The sequence below is a fragment of the Mandrillus leucophaeus genome, unplaced genomic scaffold, assembly GCF_000951045.1.
Source record: "Mandrillus leucophaeus isolate KB7577 unplaced genomic scaffold, Mleu.le_1.0 Scaffold153, whole genome shotgun sequence".
Taxonomy (NCBI): Eukaryota; Metazoa; Chordata; class Mammalia; order Primates; family Cercopithecidae; genus Mandrillus; species Mandrillus leucophaeus.
In genome coordinates this window covers 2,042,571-2,062,120 of record NW_012101510.1, presented here as the reverse complement: position 1 = coordinate 2,062,120, position 19,550 = coordinate 2,042,571, and the positions used below count along the sequence as shown (strand labels likewise).

The following is a 19,550-nucleotide window of genomic DNA, read 5'->3' as shown; positions in this document are numbered from 1 at the left end:
AAATAAATAAATAAATAAATAAATAAATAAAGGGAAGAAACTTATGTAGCCACACCTCCACAAATCAAATCCAACCAAGTCAGTCAAGAAAAGGTCATCCCAGGGCTGGGCGCAGTGGCTCACACCTGTAATCCCAGCACTTTGGGAGGCTGAGGTGGGAGCTGAAGACCAGCCTGGCCAAGATGGTGAAACCCTGTCTCTAATAAAAATACAAAAATCAGGGCTGGGCACAGTGGCTCATGCCTGTAATCTCAGCACTTTGAGAGGCTGAGGTGGGTGGATCACAAGGTCAGGAGATCAAGACTATCCTGGCCAACATGGTGAAACCCCGTCTCTACTAAAAATACAAAAATTAGCTGGGTGTGGCAGCATGTGCCTGTAATCCCAGCTACTTGGGAGACTGAGGCAGGAGACTCTCTTGAACCTGGGAGGCAGAGGTTGCAGTGAGCTGAGATTGTGCCACTGCACTCCAGCCTGGCGTCAGAGCTAGACTCTGTCTCAAAAAAAAAAAAAATTAGCCAGGTGTGGTGGCGGGCACCTGTAATCCCAGCCACTTGGGAGGCTGAGGCAGAGAATTGCTTGAATCCAGGAGGCGGAAGTCGCAGTGAGCTGAGATCGCACCACTGCACTCCACGCTGGGCGGACAGAGCGAGACTCCATCTCGGAAAAAAAAAAAAAGAAAAGAAAAAGAAAAAGTCATCCTAGCTACTCAGGAGGCTGAGGCAGAAGGATTGCTTTGTTTGCACCCAGGATATTTTGAGACCCTGTCTAGGCAACATAGTGAGACCTCACCTCAAATAAATAAATATTTTAAAAGGCAATGAAGAATACATCTAAATTTAGTATTCAAGAGTTTAGAAAAAGAATACACAAGCCACTAGAAAAGAGAAAAAAAATAAAAGAAAAAATGCAGGAAAAAGAAAAAAGTAGAAATGCTTCTGTAAAAGCTGGTTCTTTGAAAAGTTGACCGCCTGCCAACCCTGATAGCCGTAATCGAGAGAAGCAGCTCTGGTCAACCTGTGATCTCCGGGAGATTTTCCAAGGGCACGGGAGTAGTTGGCATGAGTGTATGTTATCCTGTTGGGATTCTTGGTTACTAAACTTTTCTTCTTTTTTCCAGGCAGGTAAGGGGGACATGCCAGGGGTGGAGGTTGGGAGCAGGGCATCAGGTTTCCTTACGTGGCAAAGGGTCACGTCTGAAGAGTGACTTTTCTGTTTCCACAATATGTGCTATTGACTTCTTTCTCATGGGTCTTGCTGTGACTTTTCTTTCTGAGACTTTTCTGTCCTCGGCCCAGAAGAAAGGTAGAGGTGGGGAGTATGACCTGGAGCCCATAGACAGCTGGCTCATAACCCAAGGAATGGTGAGGAGTCACCAGCCGAGCCGAGCCTGCTGTCCACCCCAGCCCCTACCTGTGTAACAGCTCATGTCTTCCTCTTGTGACCTGCCAAGCCTTTGTGAATCAGACAGTACAAGGCCACACTCTCTCTTTCTGATAGGGGTGCCAAATTTCCCCTCCTATTTTTGCATAATCTCTGTAAGTCACAGATTCCCAGTCCCAAAAATACCTCCCTGCCCCCAGGCCTGAAGAGTCTGGGACATTAGCAGGGATGAGGAGAGGGTCCTTTCCTTCCTTTTACTGTCTCCGGAGCTCCGGGCAGTATTCACTTTTCCAGGATGGGATGAGCACAAGTCACTGTGGCTTTTGCTTGGGAGGGAACAATTCTAAGGGAACAGACTCAAAGCATCTGACCAGTCAGGGAAGCCCCCTCTAGCCCAGGGCCTGTGAATTCGGCAGTCCTAGACTTGACAGATTTTTATAATGTACTTACTTGTGTCCACTAAGTCCCTCAAAATGATTTGAAACCTCTTAAAGAATACACAGGCCGGGCGCGGTGGCTCACATCTGTAATTCCAGCACTTTGGGAGGCTGAGGCAGGCAGATCATGAGGTCAGGAGATGAAGACCATTCTGGCCACCATGGTGAAACCCTGTCTCTACTAAAAATACAAAAATTAGCTGGGTGTGGTGGTGTGCGCCTGTAATCCCAGCTATTTGGGAGGCTGAGGCAGGAGAATTGCTTGAACCTGGGAGGCGAAGGTTGCAGTGAGCTGAGATTGCGCCACTGCACTCCAGCCCGGTGACAGAGTGAGACTCCACCTCAAAAACAAAACAAAACAACAAAAAAAACCAAAAACCAACACAGTAGAAACAACATAAAAAGAAGACAAAGCCCAGGAATGTTCAGTGTTGTAAACACAGTTAGTCCTCATGCAGCAAGCTTTCCTGGCCCACAGACCTGCAAGGGTCTATCCTACCTTGTCTTTTCAGGTGGCCTGAGCCTGGTGCATGGAGAGAGGGTCAGCTCATCTCAGGCTGTATGCCTTGGGATGACCATTTCACCTCTAGCAGAGCCCAGAGCTCTGGGTACATGTGGTGGAAGCTGAGCTGAAGAGAATGCAGAGAAGGAAAGATGATGAAAGCAGTGCAAACATGGGCCTCTCCCTCCAGGTGGGGTGGGGTGAGAGGAATACATAACTGCCCCTGGTGTGCTATGCTAGGCTGTGGCCAGAGGAAAGGCCAGCAGGTCCTAGACTGCAAGCAGCACAGGGGCCACCTGCTTGAGCAAAGCGTGTGGGTGAGCAGGAACTTGGGCCATGCAGGACCACTCAGAGCCGTGGGAGCAAGGAGCATCTGCCTGCCACCCAGCTTGGGCTGGGGCCCTCTGCACAGCTCTGCTGTCAGCCTGGGCAGGTCTTCCGCCACCTGTCATAGCAGCAGCACACTCCTGCTCTGGGTGAGAAGGCAGCTCCTCCACTAGACCCCAAGCCCCTTCTTAGAGAGATGCGCTGGCCCAGGCCTCTCATTTGCTTCTTCAGGGACAGACTGGGCTCTGGCCCACATGTTGGGGGCCCTTGCAGCCGGGCTTCTAGAGACCATGTGTATTCATTGGGAAGATCCAGCCCATGTGCCCTTGTGCCTGTTACTCCTGCAAAAAAGGATACTGCCCACACGAACTCCCGTGAGGGTGGCCTTGGCAGCTGGCGGTGGTGCCTGCCTCTGGCCACACAGACTGCCTCGCCACTGCCGGGTCCCCACATAGAGCTCCAGTCTCTAACTTCCCAGAAACAAACGTAACTAACAGCTAACCTGGTGTCTCGCCTGACTGACTGCAGTTTTTGTTTTTTTTTTCTTCTTTACAACAAATATTAATTGCTTTGCCTTATTTCCCATAGTGTAGAAACCTTGAGTCTTTTCAAACCTCCCGAGTACAAATTCTTTACTTGGAAACTTTTTGTACTGTTGAGTGAGATCAAAGGCTTTTAGACGTCATCCCAGTGGGGTGGTGCTTGAAGTGTCATAGGAAGGGATTCACAGCTTCTCTGGAAATAGCACACCTGAGCTGCAGAAATTGTTCTTGTTGCATTGAAAACTGGACAGGTGGGTTTCCTTGTGGGCGTGGGGCTGTGGGAACCTGCAGAGGAGCATCAGGTGGAACCCTTATGCTCCTGGGATTCAGGTGTTTGGATAGCCAACACAGAAGTTAACTGACACCACCAGGCTCATTACTGGTTGAAGAGAAATGAGATCTGTCAATGGGCTAGGGCCGGGTGACTCTCAGGGAGACTGCTAGGCTTGTGCTATCCTTCCCTGGCCTCTCTAGTGTAAGGTCTTTTTGCCTCTCCTGGCTGGTGATCAGCTAGGGTTGTCTCCCTTATGCAGGGTGCAGCCAGGAAGATATCCTCATGTGAGAGAATCTAAGTCAAAACAAGAACAGAGGTAGGTTAGTAAAGAGTGCTGCTGCCAAAACCCAGGCTTGGGTTTGGAGGGCAGGACTCCCTTCTCAGACCTGGAGGCCCCCAAGGCTCCTCTTACTCTGGAAGGATAATCCTAACCCCTGGAGTACCAGACAGACACACCTCTCCCCCTTGGACTGGCAACCCTCCCTCCTGACCCTGAGGCAGAGCTGCCCCTGCCTGCAGTTCCAAGTGAGAATCAGCTGACAGCAGGATGGCTCACCTGCCGCTCAGATCAAAACCTGTGACTTCTGACATCCAAGATGTTTGTCTATGGACTTTGAAAATGGAAAGGGCTGGTCTAACCACTGCCTCAGCCAAGCCAGCCTGGCCTACCTATCTTCAGAGGGGCTGAGCTTCAGGCAGTAGTCTCTATTGGAGGGCATTCCTGTGCTAGGTTCCTTCCTTTTCTCTCTTCACAGGTATTCTTGCTTTCTGTCCCTCTCTTCCAACTCATACTCTTCTTCAGATCCCTCAGACCAGCCTTCAGCTTGGATCATTACCCAGTAAAATGCTGAAACTATGGCACGTCAGTCTGGGTGCAGTGGCTCACACCTGTAATCCCAGCACTTTGGGAGGCCGAGCTGGGCGGATCACTTGAGGCCAGGAGTTTGAGATCAGCCTGGCCAACATGGCGAGACCCTGTCTCTACTAAAAATACAAAAAAAAAAAAATTAGCCAGGTGTGATGGCTCACGCCTGTAATCCCAGCTACTCAGGAGGCTGAGGCACAAGGATTATTTGAACCTGGGAAGCAGAGGTTGCAGTGAGCCGAGATCACACCACTGCACTCCAGCCTGGGCAACAGAGCAAGACTCTGTCTCAAAATAAATAAATAAATAAAAATAAAAATAAAACTATGATATATCAGAGCCAACAGTCTTCTTAGGAATCTGCTGGGCCAGCCCCTAGTCTGACAGATGAGGACGCTGAGGCCTCCTAGGGGCCTGGTGACTCGCCCAAAGCTGCAGCGAAGAAACAGAGTCCCCTAAGACTCAGTGCAGTGCCCCCTCCTCCAGCCAGGGCCCACTTCCCTCCCATCAGCCTGACAAGGCGCGCGTCCTCGGCCTCTTACAGTTTCTTTAGTTTATATTTTCTAAGCAGTGTACATGTTTAGTCTGAGTCTGATAGCACCTACATTATTAGAAGGAACTTTGCCCTGTTATAATACTCAAGGCATTTATTTACCAGGACAACAGGTTTAGATAGCTAAGGTTTTGTGCCCAGCCACAAGAAAGTCAATTTAAGCTTACGTTATGTAAGCTTAACTGTTAACCATCACCCTGCTTCACCATGGTTCACGCCCTGAGGCCAAGTGGCTTCCATATTGTAATGAGTCAATTCCAATAATTTCTGACATCCCTGGGTTTCTAAATTAGAAAACAGAAGCACCAACCTGAAAGTGAAGTCATAACTTTCTTCTTCTGAATCATAAGAATTGAAAGCCAAATACAACCTAGCAATCGCCTTATTTCACAGATGAGGAAATTGAAGCCAAACATTGCTCAGGCCTCTGTCCCCTGCTCCTGCCTCTCCACCCAAATCTCTGAGGCTTCTTAGGATAGAAGAAACTCGGGAGCTCTCTGGTGAAGAAAGTGGGGTCCAGAGAGGAGTGACTCACCCCAAGTCCTGCCACCAGTGAGTGCGAGGGCCCAAATGGACCCCACCCAGTGCCCTCTCCTCCTCAGTCTGCCCTCTAGGGCTTGGGCTGGAGGATGCCATTCCATAAACATACCAATTACTTGGAAAAATCTAGGACAGGGAAGAAAAGGGTTCCCATGATCCAGCTTTTGGGAAATTATTTTTGAGGGGGTGAGGAATTTCTTAAGTGTCATTGTTTATTTTCTGAGCATGTTGGCTCTCGAGATTAATCCCCAAAGAAGAAAATTAAAGTATGACCCAAGGCCTCAAGGGATTTGTTCTTTAACATCAACAAAACAATTAACAAGAAAAATCTGAAGGTTTAAGGCCCCTGACCCCTTAATGTCTTTGTTCTAGCTTTTGCAACACATTGGAAAGCTCAGGACATCTAATCTCAGTTTCTGCTAAGTGGATGAAAGCTGGTCAGGTGTAAAAAAGGGCTGGTGTGCACTCTGACCACTAGTGTGGGGGCGTTTTCTCTCTGGAGATGCCTCTGACTTTCTAAGCTTCAGTTCTGGGTGATAAGACTCGCCTGATACCTTTTCAATTAAACATTTCAATTAAACATTCTTCTTTTTTTTTTTAGACGGAGTTTCACTCTTGTCGCCCAGGCTGGAGTGCAATGGCGTGATCTCGGCTCACTGTAACCTCTGCCTCCCGGGTTCAAGTGATTCTCCTGCCTCAGCCTCCTTAGTAGCTGGGATTACAGGCGCACACTACCACACCCAGCTAATTTTGTATTTTTAGTAGAGATGGGGTTTCTCCATGTTGCTCAGGCTGGTCTCGAACTCCTGACCTCAGGCGATCCACCCTCCTCAACCTCCCAAAGTGCTGGGATTACAGGAGTGAGCCACCATGCCCTGCTCAATTCAACATTCTTAAGTCCCCAGTAAGTCAAAGAAATAATGGGCAACACAGACATTTCCTAATCTGATCAGTGACTGGCTTGGGCCTTTCTGAAAGTGCTCTTGTGGGCTTCCCACACTGGGTCCGAAGGTAGGACACAGAGCACATTCCTCAGAGCAAGGGGCCAGCCAAGCTCACTGAGGGAGCGAAGAGCTCTGGTGGCATCGCAGATACCTGCTCAGAGCGCTGGACTCCACCTGGGGCCCCAGACCACCCTCCCCCATCATCAGCAGCAGGTGTCAACCTCCAGCACTGGAGCTGTCACATCACTGCTGGTGATGTGTGTTCTTTGTTCTTTTTCTTTGTGAAGGTCGTGTTATTTTTTACATTTGATAGACACTGGGGTATTCCTTTTACTGCTTATTTTTACTTTAGTCTTACCCTAGATCATGGCATTGGGTGAAGCCAGCTATAGACACAGTGCTGGCATTGTTTTATAGAAATAGGGGTCTTGCAAGTGAGCCCTGAAAGGGAACCTCCCAGAGCCAGGGTAGGCGAGGAAGTGATTAAGGGCCATCGCCTCATTTCTCTAGGCTGGAGCCAACATTCCATTAACATGGCTTCTGGGGAGTTAAAGTTTACCTTTACTTCTTATCAGGTCATATTTGACAGCAACTTAAACCTTCTTAGCCACATGGATTTTTCAGAGTCTCTGTCCCTGAGGTGCTTGGCACAGGGGCCCAAGCAAGGTGACTGTTCAGGCACCCCCGTGGTACACCTTAGTTTGCCTGGAAGCCGCCACCTCCCTGGCTCTGGCTGCAGTGTCCCAGTGCTCGGCTGAACTTTGTTTCTTTGACTCCTGAAGCACAGCCAGCCATTGAACACAGGGAAGAAAGGACGAGACTAAAGGGAGCTGTTGCTTTCAGGGCTGCTTCATGAATTTCCCGTAAAGAGACACAAAGAAGACTAGAACCCCATAGTCCCCTTTGTCATCAGAGCCCTCATTTTTGCTCTGTTTCTGTTGATGGTAAGATGTTCCTGTCTCTGTCTACCAGGCCACACCCAGCCCGACGGAGCACGCACCTCCTCCAGTTCCCCTCTCCACTCAGAAATGCACCAGGATGTATTTCAAAATCTCTTCAGCTGAGCAAACAGACCCCCCTGCATCCCCCAGGGCTGGTGCTGCCCTGCCCTCTGAGCACCTGTACCCTGCTCTGGGCAGGCCGTCACTTGGCCTCCCCTGGGTTGGGCTTGACAGCGGACTGTCACAGTGGCTGAGTTCAAAATCAGCCTGCATGGCAGCGCCTTCCTGAGGTTAGAAGGTGTTTTGCAGCCCCGGGCTGAGAGGCCCCGCAGTGTGAGAGTGGACACCCATAGTCAAAAAGTTCTCCATTTCAAGAACGCGTACAGCCACCTTCCTTACCGCCGGCCCTGCTGGGCAGCCTGCTTCTTATCGTTTGCACCTCATTGCTTTCCTCACCTGCCATCTCACACGTGGCTGCCCTGTGTTGCCCCTGTGTGCCGTGCCAATTGTGTTTTTTTGCTCTGTGTACATTTTGGTTTTATTTGGGGTTGCTGTTGATGATTTCCTTTGTTCCGGTGTTCTGTCTCCCCTCGCTGGCTGTGTGGGGGCTGCCTGGCCCGCTGCTTGCCGCCTCCATAGATCCCCGTTGCGCAGCCCTCTGTCATGGACGACATTGAGGTGTGGCTCAGGACCGACCTGGTGAGACTCGACTTTTCTATTTCATGTGTGGGGTATGGAGCGGCAGAGGCTCTTCTGAGGACAGGCCTTGGGGGAGCATCAGCAGGGGCTCCACCCCTGTCTGGGTCAGTGGAGAAGGGAGGTCTGGGCAAGCTCCATAGCTGCTCCTCCTCCCCGACATCAACCCATAGCTGTGGGTGCTGCGGCAGCCTCCAGGCCTACGGAGGCCAGCTGTGCTGGGGCAAGGCCCTAGGCACCAACTCCTTCACCCACACAGTCCTAGCCTTAGCCGGCTCCAAAACATACACTTGCCTTCCCCCCATTTTCTTTTCCATTTCAGATGTGTGTGCGTGCTTTGGTTTTTTGGGGGGGGGAGTGTGGGGGGAGCATGTTTTGTTTTGTTTTTTGTTTTCATTTCTTTTTTTTTTAATTGTGAAGTATACACACAGTGCTTTTGTTTTTAATTCGCCGTCATCCCCCTCCTCCCTTCCTGATTTTTGATTTAAAAGAACCCCTGCCCCAGAGACCCGTTGTCTCCATCCTAGAGATAGGGCTAGAAGATGAGGATACTATGCATCTGAAAATGGCAACAGGTCCCAAGAAAGGAGAGCTGCAGTGGCTGCCCGTGATAACTGCTGGCCCTCCCTCTGTTCTTCACAAAGCACTTTCACTCTCAGCAGCCCAGGAGGGGGTCAGGGTGGCAGGTGAAGAGGTGCACTCTGGGAAATGGCTTGCCCAGAGTCATGGGGTAGTTGGATTCTCCCCCAGAGCTGGAGACACCTCATCTCCCTCCTAGCTGCCTCCTCTGCAGGGGGCCTGGTCCCCAGGCAGAAGAGCCTGTTGAGTTCTTTAACCACAGGGTCAGCCTGGCTGTCTTTGGGCTGGTGACCTGGCCACCTCCCACACTAGGACAGCAGGCCTCAGGTTGGGGCCTCTGGCTGCTCTGGGCCTCCTCCCCAGAAGGTCAGGCTTTCCAAACACATGCCTTGCCAAAGAAGGCAGCTGCCTGGGTGTCAGGGAGGAAGAACACACCCCAGGACATCTTTTCCAAGGGGATGCCTCGAAAAGAAATTGCTTCTCTCACAGAAGCGAGGCAGGAAGGACCAAGGTCCTTAACTTCTAAGGGGGACCCCAGGGTCCAGACAGGGAAAGGATGTGTCCAGTAAGGCTACATAGCAGGTCAGTGGTAGAGCCAGGAAGGAACCCAGGTCTCCTAGCCCAGCCCAGGGCTTTGTCACTTCCCCATCCTGCCCCTTCCCAATGAGGCCCTGCACATGCTGCTCTTCCCCAGTCCCCAGAGAACCCCGTGAACTCAAGACACTACTGTGTTCTCCAAACAAAATCAAATCTGATGCACTTTAATTTTTGAGTACACAGAACCGCCATGGTTCCTTTAGGAGCCAGCAGCAGGTGATAATAATCTGGGCCACAGGAGGAGGCTGGTGCAGCTCCCAGGAGGCGGCAGGACATGGCTTCTGGAGGCACAGCCTCCACTGCCAAAGTACCTACTGAGTGACAGGCCCTGTGCTGTGGGCTTTGTGGCCCTGAGCCATCCAGGCCTCGTGCGGTTTCCAGCTATTGGTGTGAACAGCCTCTTCCCAGAAACCCTGTGGCTGGCAGCGAGTGGGTGTTGTGTTGGGCACACGTGACCCTGTGTGTGCTCAGGCTCAGCCCCCTGTGGCTACTGCTCTGTGCCTCTCCCTAGAGCCTCAAGAGTGCTGAAGGTGGGGTCCCGCCCTCCGCAGCCCAGGCTGGAGAACCAGCCTGCACCGTTTTGGGAGTTTTCTTTCCAGCCCTTTGGAGGATCAAAACCTAAAACATATTTGAATTTTTTTGCTTTTTTTTTTTTGAAACAAAGCTTCTGTTTCTCCAATAAGAAGAGCAGTATTTTACTATTACAGAAATCTGGAAACAGGGGAAATTAGGAAGTTTTGTTTGGGCTGCCCTGGGCAGTGCTGCCCTAGGGTAGCCATGGGCAGACAGAGGTGGCTGGGCGGGCAGTGCTTGGACCACTGCCCTAATTTCATTCTCTCTGCTCCTCCCACAGAAGGGCGATGACCTGGAGGAGGGTGTCACAAGTGAAGGTATGGCCTGGCCAATGGCCTTACAGCCCCCCTTTTGTTGCCCCTGCCCAGGCTGCACAGGAGCCAGCCCCCATCACCTTGGAGCCCCCGCTGCCAGAGCACCTACTGGTGCCAGGCCCTGCGCCGTGGACTTCACGGCTGGCTTGGTCCCACCCAGGTCTTATGCTGATTTAGGAAGTGTGATTTATCTTGCTTTTTGGGAAACAGAGGTCGGAAAGAACACGTGACTTCCACAAAGTTGCAGAGCTGGTGAATAGCAGGTGCAGACTGCCACCTGGTCCCGACCCACAGGTGCTCAGCCCAGCTCAGACACGCGCAGTTTGTGGGGGTGCGCATCAGGACCCTTGGGCCACTGAGCCAGAAGGGAGGAGCCTCTCTGAGGTCTTAGTTCTCCCACGTGGCTACCCCCACATCCCCTGCCCTTCACATCCTGCCTCCCCGAGCTCATCTTGCCCCGCTCCACCTGCCTCTCTGTGCTCCTGTCCCCCCTCCCCAAGTCTGCCAGACCCTGTGACCAGACCGCTGTGCAGGGAGGGAAACTTCAGAGGACCCTGCTCCCTAGCTCTGGATGCCCATATAAATGGGGCCCTCCCCGCTCCCCACTGCCTTCCTCAGCATCTCGTCAGTCTCCCCCATTGGTGGGCAAGGGTAGGGGAGGTGGGATGGTTCCTGCCTGGTTAATCAGGAGCTGGCCCCTCCAGCTTACCCTGCCCCACCCCCAGTGCTGATCTGGAAAATGGACAAAACTGGAAATGGACAAACTGGACAAAATGGACAAAACCCAGTGCTGATTTGGAAAATGGTCAGTGGTTGGGTGAGCGCTCTGGGCTGTGTTTTCCAGAGCCTTTCCCTACCGGGCCGGAGGGCTGGGCACACCCGGGACCCTCCCCCAACACTGCAGCTTACGAAGGCCTCCCCACCCACCTGCTCCTGGGTGGGCTTCATGCCTGCCCTAGAGGAGGAAACAGGCTGAGGAGTGGAAGGGTGCGCTTCCTCTGGTGGCCGGCCCTCACCAACCTTGACCCTTGCCTTGGTTTGTATTGCAGAGTTTGATAAATTCCTTGAAGAAAGAGCCAAAGCGGCTGAAATGGTTCCTGACCTCCCCTCGCCCCCCATGGAGGCTCCTGCCCCAGCCTCAAACCCTTCTGGCCGGAAGAAGCCAGAGCGGTCAGAGGATGCCCTCTTCGCCCTGTGAGCGGCTCTGTGGTTTGCCTCCCCAGATGGCGGGTCCCCACTCGCACCCCATGGACACCAGGCACTGGCCACTCCTACATCCCCAGCTCCACACGGCCTGCACACCTGTGTCTCCATGGAAATGCCACCGTGTCTGCTCCCAGGCCTCCCACTAGTCAGGACCAGCTTTAGCCACCTTCTTTTCTGAGTGGTGGGACAGCTGCAGCCAGAGACTCCTTTCCCTCCCACCACGGGCCCCTCTGCCCATGTTTCCTCCACGGAAGAGTGGGCAGAGTGGCCCAGCCCCAGGCAGTGCTTCCTGAGCAGACCACCTGGACTGTCTTTCCTCCACCCACCCACAGAGAAGGAGCAGGCCTGGCCCTGCCCTGTGCTCACCTCTGCCTGGCTCAGCAACCTTCTCAGGCATTCTGCCCACCTGGGCACCTCTCTCCCCGAAGGGGCTTTGTGGCATCTCTGGAAGAGCAGGGTGCGCTGCACCCACCTGGGGCCTGGTCTCCCTCCTTGGACTTGTCACTTTGTGACGTTTGGCTTATCGGCATTTGAGAAGGCTCTGCTGGGTGTCCATGGGGGGTCTCTCACCTTCTTGACCCTCTCTCCATCACTCAGCTGCCAGCGCAGGCTTCACACCCAAGCTGGCTCAGCAGCCGAGCCTGGCACCAAGGGGCCCTGTAGGCTCCCAGGGCAGGGAGAGGGCCAAGGACAATTGGGAGGGCAGCAGGCAGCCCGCAGATGGTGGCCATGTGGCACGCTGCTGAGACAACACTACCAATAAACCAAACTGCCATGCACACACTGCAGGCTCACACCCACACACCTGGCCCTGGCTTGTGGAGGGGCTTGCATTGGAGGCATTGCTCTGGCTTGCCTGGGGAAGTGTTGCAGGTGTGCACATGGGCCACACTCAAGGCTGTGGCCTGGCCTGTTGTAGCCTCGCACCTCTGCCTCCAGAGCCAGCAGTAAACAGCTTTGCGGCACTCTTGGAGGTTCCCAATGACTGAGAGGCCTGAGCAGCACTAAGGCCCCTGCACTGCTCCCTGGCATCGGCCTTGGCCTGCTTGCACAGACTGTCCTGACAGCCTGGCCTCCTCCCACCTCAGAGGTCCTCTGGCCACCAATTTATACAGTCTCCCCAAGCTGATCCTGAAGGCAGACAGAGCAGCTAGGGGCTGGTAACATATACTCCCATCCCGTGTCCTCACTGGTGTGTCTCCTGGCCATGGGCGTGGGACTCATGGGTTATCCCAGGCGCTGGTCCAGCCAGACACCTCCCCCATACCTCTCACCAAGCTGCTGTTGCTCAGAAGAAGGAGAATGCTGCAGCTGTGCACACCCCCGTGCGTCTTGGGCCCAGCTCACTGGGTCAGTCTGTTCCTGTCCCCTCCAGCATGCACTGCCTAGGTCAGCACAGGTTCCTGACCCATGGTGTAGTTAGCCCTTCCCACCTGGCAGGATGGCCCAGACCACCAGCCAAGCAGGGAAAGGGGGCTGTGCTTGACAGGAGAAGAGACCAGTGACACGGTCTTTGGGGAGCATTCAGGATGGTGACTTCAGCTGGGAGCCATGCTGAGCACCAACAGGAACTGTTCAGTGAAGAGCAAGTGCTGCCCGACCCAGGACCCCGTGCCAGGCCAGCAGCCCTCCAGCTTCCTCCAGAGAGGAGACCTCGGTCTGGCTGAGGGTGGGACTAGCAGGGATGTCACACTCCAGTTCCTCAGGTTTACCCAGGAAGCTCCTCCATGGAGCCTGGCCAGCCTGATTCTAGCCCTGTCCTCTCTGGCAGTACGTGCCGCACCTGGCCTCTCTGCTCCCTCACACTTGATGAGCCCCTGCCTCTCTCCTCAATGTTTCTCAGAGACAGACCTCCCTGAGGCCAGCTTGAATGTGAAGACTTCTGAAGTCAGCTGGCTTCACTTGAGCTGCAGAAGAGGTGGCTGGGATGGCCCAGGTACACCCAGAGGCCCCAGCCCTTTGGCTGCCTTTGGGTTGTGACTTGGGTTGTCTCTGAGGCCCTGCCAGAGCTGGGCCTGCGGGTGGTGAGTGGCCGGACCTTGGGCAGTCAGTGCTCTGTAACCTCAGCACTGTAGCCCAGACCCAGTGTCCTCGGAGGGAAGAGCCAGCATCCCTGCCTCATGGAACGGGGACTCCCGAAAGGTCAGGAGCCTGGAGGCTCTGAAAGGAGCAGGGCTTCCATAGTGCGTGAAGCTGGGATAGGTGCCCTCCTGGGGAGCCCCCAGCAAAGCTGTTTTTCATACCCACGCCCAGAGCTGCCCCACCCCAGTTCCAGCTCCCGCTCTGGCTCCAGCGCCAGCTGGTTGCCAGCCATGATTGGAGAGGCCTGGCTGCCCCAGGGGCAGCAGGGAGTGGTGGACCTGTATGGGCTGGCAGGAGGCCATTGGCCATGCTGACAAGTATCACCTGCCTTCCTGGCCTGGAGCCACCCCTCGGGTGGCTTTCTAGCGCCTACTTGCAGCTCCTATCCAGAGGTAGCCTTCCCCACCTGTAGGCAGAGGGGGCTCTTGCTTGAGACCTGCACAGGAAGCAAGTACAGCCCCAGTGCCCCAGAGGGGCTTCCACTCAGCCCTGGCGAGATGTCCTGTCCTGAGGTCTCTGCTCCCAGACTCCACCATCTGGGGAGCACAGTCCTCAGGCTGCCTGGTCCAGGAAGGGGGCGCGACCCTGTCAGGAAACCTGGACTCTCAAGGCCCACCAGCCTCTCCGTGAGTGTTAGAAATCACAGATACAGTATATACTTAATTACACTAAATTATTGCTGGGATTCCTCATAAGCACTAATTATACCTGATTATAGGTTAAAATATTTATTTTGTCAAAATATTTTCTTGGGAATGTGTTTAACCCTTTCTGTGTTCATTGTGTGCTGAGATGTGAAAACTAGCCATTCCCTCCTGCCTACCGTTTTGGCCAGTGGGCAGCAGAGAATGGCGCCACGTGCAGTTCGGCCCCCGGCACCGTGGGCCTTTGGCCCGCCTGCCACAGAGTGGCCCTGCCTGGGCAGCCTGCAGGCACTGAGCAGACCAACTGTGGCCAGGCTGAGAGAATGACCGGCTCGCTTACCAGCGTGCATGGGACAAGGGGCTTTGGAGCCTCAAGGGGTTGTTGCTGGCCTGGGCCGGAGGGAAAGGTGAGCATCCAGCTGTCCTCCTGTCTTTCTGTTAGCGCCTCCACGCGAGTGATGGTGCCTTGGTTCACTGGCCTTCCCCCACCTCCCCACCCTGCCACCTGGTAGTCTTGGGGCCTGTGCTGTCACTGCAGCCCCTGGGGAGGAGAGGACCCAGCTGGGAGAGTTGGGGCAAGGGCTCTGCATGGCCCAGGGGCAACAGATGCTCGCAGGGCAGCTGCTGCCAATGCCCACGCTCCTGCCCCCCTCCTTCCCACTGCCACACCCCATCCTGGGTCCCCGCAGACACACATCTCTAACTCAGACGGGCCCAGCCTTCTGGATGGTTCGGGGTAGGCCATGGGCCCACCTGGGGCCAGGCCAGCCCCTGGGCAGCTCTGGAAGAGCAGTGCGAAGGAGCGCTTGCTTGCAGCCTGGCCTCAGCCTCTGGCACTGCTGGGGTGGCCCCCAGGAGCCTCTCCACTGTCGGCTGTGGGGACATCTCACCCATTTGGGTTACAGCCAGTCTTCCCCACCCAGAGAGAAGTGTTTCCACCCCAGAGACATTGCCCGTCAGCCCCTGAAGTGCTTGCCTCCCCCAGTGCCCATCACCAGCCGTTCCTATCTGTGGGGTCCAAGACAGGCTTTCCCTGCAGCCACCAGCTGCCGGGAGCAGCCATCAGCCCCTGTGTCAGAACTGCTTCTGTCTGTCCATGCCTCTAGGCTCTCCCGGAGAGGGGGACAGATATTTATTTCCTAAAGTTTGCACTTAATTGTGAGGATTCTCAGGATTGTTGGGGGCTACCTGAAAAGAGGAATGTGTTGAATGTTGCATTTGCTGTCCACTCGTCCTAGAAGTTTAGTGTTCTTGTCACTGTCATGTGTTTCTGTGGGCAGAGCTGGTTCTGGAGGGTGGGTCAGTGCACCCGAGGCTCAGAGCATCCATCCACCCCACTGGCCCTCCTTCCAGATACCCTCTCTCTAGTTGGGTTCTTGCATGTAAAATACTCCACAATAAATAAATAATTGAACAAATTGTGCCTGTGTGGTCTGTTGAATTGTCTACGACTGTCCGAAGGGCTTGCCAGTTTTGACCACCTGCTTTCTTTAAGCAGAGGCGGCCATGAGGACCCTCAGTCCACCCTTCCCCAGTGCCCAGGCTGCCTGAGCAGCCCGTTACCTGGCCGGGAAAATCCCTGTGCATGGCCTAGGTTGTGGCGTCAGCGGGAGCAGCTGTGAACCTGCCACAACCTGCCTGAGAGCTCTAGGACCAAGTGCGGTGGTTGTTCCTAGGTCTCACCCCAGGTCCCAGATGGGCAGGAGGAGGCCACTCATCCTTGCCCAGGGCACTCAGGCCTTGAGCAAGCAGGCCTGAGCCAGCCCCAACCCCCTCTAAGCCCCAGCCCCCACCCTAAGCTGGGCTCCCACAGCTGGGCTGGGCATCATCCGCAGAGCCTGTGTCGGGCACTGAATTTGAGAAGTGCTGCTCCAAGCCAGGTGGACTTCACACTTTCTTTGTTGACAACTTTACTGAGATTTAATTCACATAGCATACAGTTTACCCATTTAAAGTGTACAATTAAGTAGTCTTCAGAATATTCATAGAGTTGGGCAATCCTCCCCACAACCAAATTTAGAACATTTTTATCCCCCCAAAAAGAAACCTGTCTCCTCCCATCCCTGCAGCCTGCTCTCCCTTTCTAAACAGGCTTCTTTTCCCCTCTCCCCTTGTCCTGGAGGTGGGTGCCTGCAGCCCTTTGTTGTAAGGCAGCTGTCCTCCCGGAAGGAGGCCCCTCAGGCGCAGAGACATAGGGGGTCATAAGGGGTGCACTGTGGGAGCCTGTGGGACCTGTGCCTTCTCCAGGTGGCTTAGGAGGCTGAGGGCCCTTTAATCCCTTCGCTGGGGCTTAAGGACAGACCTCAAGTCAGGGTGGACTCAGCAAACCCCCGATGAACCTGGAGATCTTCCCAACCTCTTGCTATGCCAGAGAAGACATGGAGGACTAGAAAGAGCTGTACGCTTGCCCCAGGCCACACAGGGAGTAGTGGCAGAACCAGCAACCAACCCAGAGCCAGACCTCCCAGACAGGGCCATGGAGTGGCAGGAAAGACACCACTTCCACGGCCAGCAGATGAAGCTGGCAGCAGCCCTCTGGGAGGGTGGCTCAGGAGGGGCTCTCCTGCCCACTGATATGAGGCAGGTCACGGCAGGGGCTGTGTTGAGACCACCACCATCACCAGTCGCAGCCAGAAGGGGCAGCACCCAGCTCCCTCTGGCCAGTTGCCTCCCTGGGCTCCAGGGAGCTCTGCAGAGCCCTGTTTCCGACCAGTTGGAGGGAGATAGAGGTTCCCACACCCAGAGGGGAAGGGGAGTGGGCTTCTGAAGTTGGGGTGGGGGGCTGCAAACCCAGGTCCCTTTGAACAGACAGCATAGACCCTGGCTCATTATGTGCTCCCAGCACTGTAGCAGGCAATGTGAGCACTGAAAGAGGCCTGAGCTCTATCCCTACCTGTGGAGAGTAGATTGGTCCTGAGGCACCACTGTGGATCACCAGGACACCTAGGCCACTTGTACTTTCAGCAGTGTTCCTGAGAGCCTGCTGTGTGCCGGGCTGATGCCAGAGGGGAGGGAGAGGGCTGCTCCAGACCTGCCCTTGGGGAACGCGCAGCCTGGGTCCATTCCCAGAGTCAAGGGGAGTCTGCAGTCAGTAAGTGTCGTAGCCCTCTTCCAGGGCCTGCAGGGAGAGGAGGCTCTGAGCTGAGCCCCAGGGCACTGAAGCTGCACACTTGAGGTGTGCATTGTGGGAGCCTGTGGGTAGGCCAGCTGCACGGGAACAGGAGGGTGGCTGTGCAACTCTGACTCAACCGACTTGAGGGCACTTGCTGAAGTGTGCTTTCCCAATACATTCACAGCTGTTCTGATCAAGGAGGGGCTCTGTGGGAAAAGAAATTGGGGAAATGCTTGAGTAGAGTAGCATCAGGACCTCTTTGCCAAAAGGAGGCAGTTTGTGGCCCAAAGTCCTCATTTAGAGATGACACATTGGACATTTTTTGGTTATGGAAGAAACTGTTTAATCAGAAGAATGTGTTATGTAGATAGAATTATGTAACTGCATTAGCTTCAGGCATAGCTGGATCCAGGTGCTTGTGAATTTGGTCAGGAATCTGTCTGTCTAAGTCTTGGTTCTGCCTCCTCTGGGTTGGCTCTTCCATGTGGCTGACTGCAGGCTACCTGGAGCTCTAGGCAGACATCCTGCTGGCAGAGAGAGGGTGCCTCTTTCCCAATACAGTAGTTCCAGCCAAAGTCCCAGAACTCACCCTGAAAATCAGGCTCTTAGCAGAGGAAGAATTAAATCTGGGCAAGCACAAACAATAGATGGTCACTGCAGTGTGGATGGAGGGGGCCAGAGATGGGAGTGACACACTGAGGGCACAGACTTGGACACAGACAAACTTCTGGACTCTCCCAGCATTGCCTCCTCACCCCTTGGATGGAAGGCTCTGTCCTTAGAGCCCCATGAGAACTGTTTTCCATCCCTAGAGATCTGGGAGGGGCAGTGTGGGAACATTGTGGTCCCATCACTGCTCACGATGCACCTGCCCATGAAAGCACCTGAGAAAGAGGGATTCTTTTCCAACCCACCTGTTTTCCAAGAAAAGGGTCTCTTTTGGGTGCTGGGGGCAGGGGAAGGGCAGAAGCTGAGACCTTATTAGGTTTGCATGACCCACCCAGAAATTCTATCAGTTTATTTTACAGGAGCCCCTGTCAGAGCTTTTGGAGCAGACCCCAGATGAGTCTGTCTAGGGCCTCCAAGCCCAGGCCCTCAACATTCCAGGATGCAAAATCTCTACTCTCAGCACTAGGGAGTAAGCAGGATGCTTCCGGAAATTGAGTGGACTCCATTGTCTGGTGCCATTTCCTGTCCACCCCATGCCTACCTGGGGTTGCAGGCTTAACTGTAGGTGTTGGGTAAGTCACCGTCTCACTCTGTTCTTTACTCTCCTGATCCTGATCCGTAAACTGGTGTAGTGGGTAGTAAACCCAATGCCCACAGGGGCCTTATTACATGGATTTCCTCACTCTCCCTGCTGCCAGCTAGACTCACCCCTTTCAGTATGTAATTGGCCTCTCCTCAAACAGCCAGTTACCCCCCAGAGAACAGGTATCACTCTTCCTCAGCCTTTGTGAGCTACACTCCTCACTGTGCAGCAATCTTTGGGGTTCAAGTAGCTCTTTTGTAGAGGGTGTGTTCAATGACTCATGATAAGCCTGCAGGTGCCCACGTGGGTGTGAGCCTCCAGGGGCAAAGCTGGCCATGGAGGCTCAGAGAGGGCTGGACAGAACTTGCCCAGCTCACCACAGAGCCCAAGCTGGAATGAGACCAGGAGCATCATCTACGACCAGAATCATCCATGTCAACAGTCATCTCACCCCGTTATATACAGATGAAGACGTGGGGGAGGGGAGACTCAGGCGCTGAGCAGTTTCTTCTCCCAGCCTGGTCCCTCCGCCATAACCTGGGCAGGTCCCAGCTTGGCTCCCACAGCAGTGAAGGATATGCAGGGCCAGGCAGGGTGGCAGGGGGCTCTGGGAGTGGGGAGGGGTTTCAGTAGCCTAAGCAATGGCTAGGGTGGACAGTCCAGTCTTTCTGCCCAGTGCCCGCCTTGCCATACACCGCTGAGCTCCAGGCACCGAGGGCATGGCTGGACAGGACGAGTGGCCTGGGAAGAGGCCCTGCCCGCGCTGGACGCCTGCCCGAAAAGGCTCGAAACCCACAGAAGCTGCCTCTCAGTCTCTAAGAGGCTTGGAGGAAGCGGGGAGATGCGAACCCCTATCTCCCAGTTGGCAACGCCGAGGTTGGGCAGGGGCCGGGCTGGGTGACCTGGGAGGAATTCTCTGCTCTGGGCGCGCCACGCACTCCCGGATGGGGCTGTCCCGTGTTAGCCCTTCCGTGCCCGCGACGCTCACCTGGCGGCCGTCCCGGCCAGGTGTCTGGCCTGGGGGCTGAGCTCAGCCTGTCCCCGCCGCCCCTCCCTGCCTCCCGGGTCGAGCGGGCGCGGCGCATGTGACCCAGGGCTGGGCTCCCGGGAGTACGCGCTGACGCCGCGTCACCCCACTCCGGGCCGGGCGCCCATTGGCTGCGCCGGGCCCGCGGGGGCGGGGCTGG

At 54.6% G+C, this 19,550-nt stretch overlaps 1 protein-coding gene across 6 annotated transcripts in view; it reads left to right on the top strand.

Moving 5' to 3' along the window:
* Positions 1 to 15,419, top strand: part of TOM1L2 (target of myb1-like 2 (chicken)) — a 158,616-nt gene extending 143,197 nt beyond the window's left edge. For 3 of the 6 annotated variants that reach the window (XM_011975270.1, XM_011975269.1, XM_011975267.1), the window contains 3 exons: positions 7,948 to 8,007; positions 10,034 to 10,070; positions 11,117 to 15,419. In XM_011975270.1, the coding sequence (XP_011830660.1) occupies positions 7,948 to 8,007; positions 10,034 to 10,070; positions 11,117 to 11,265 (246 nt within the window). In that variant the 3' untranslated portion in view covers positions 11,266 to 15,419. Of the gene's footprint in view, positions 1 to 1,277; positions 1,365 to 7,947; positions 8,008 to 10,033; positions 10,071 to 11,116 lie in introns of all 6 variants that reach the window. The other 3 variants (XM_011975272.1, XM_011975268.1, XM_011975271.1) reach the window with 2 other exon arrangements.
* Positions 15,420 to 19,550: the final 4,131 nt, after the last annotated feature.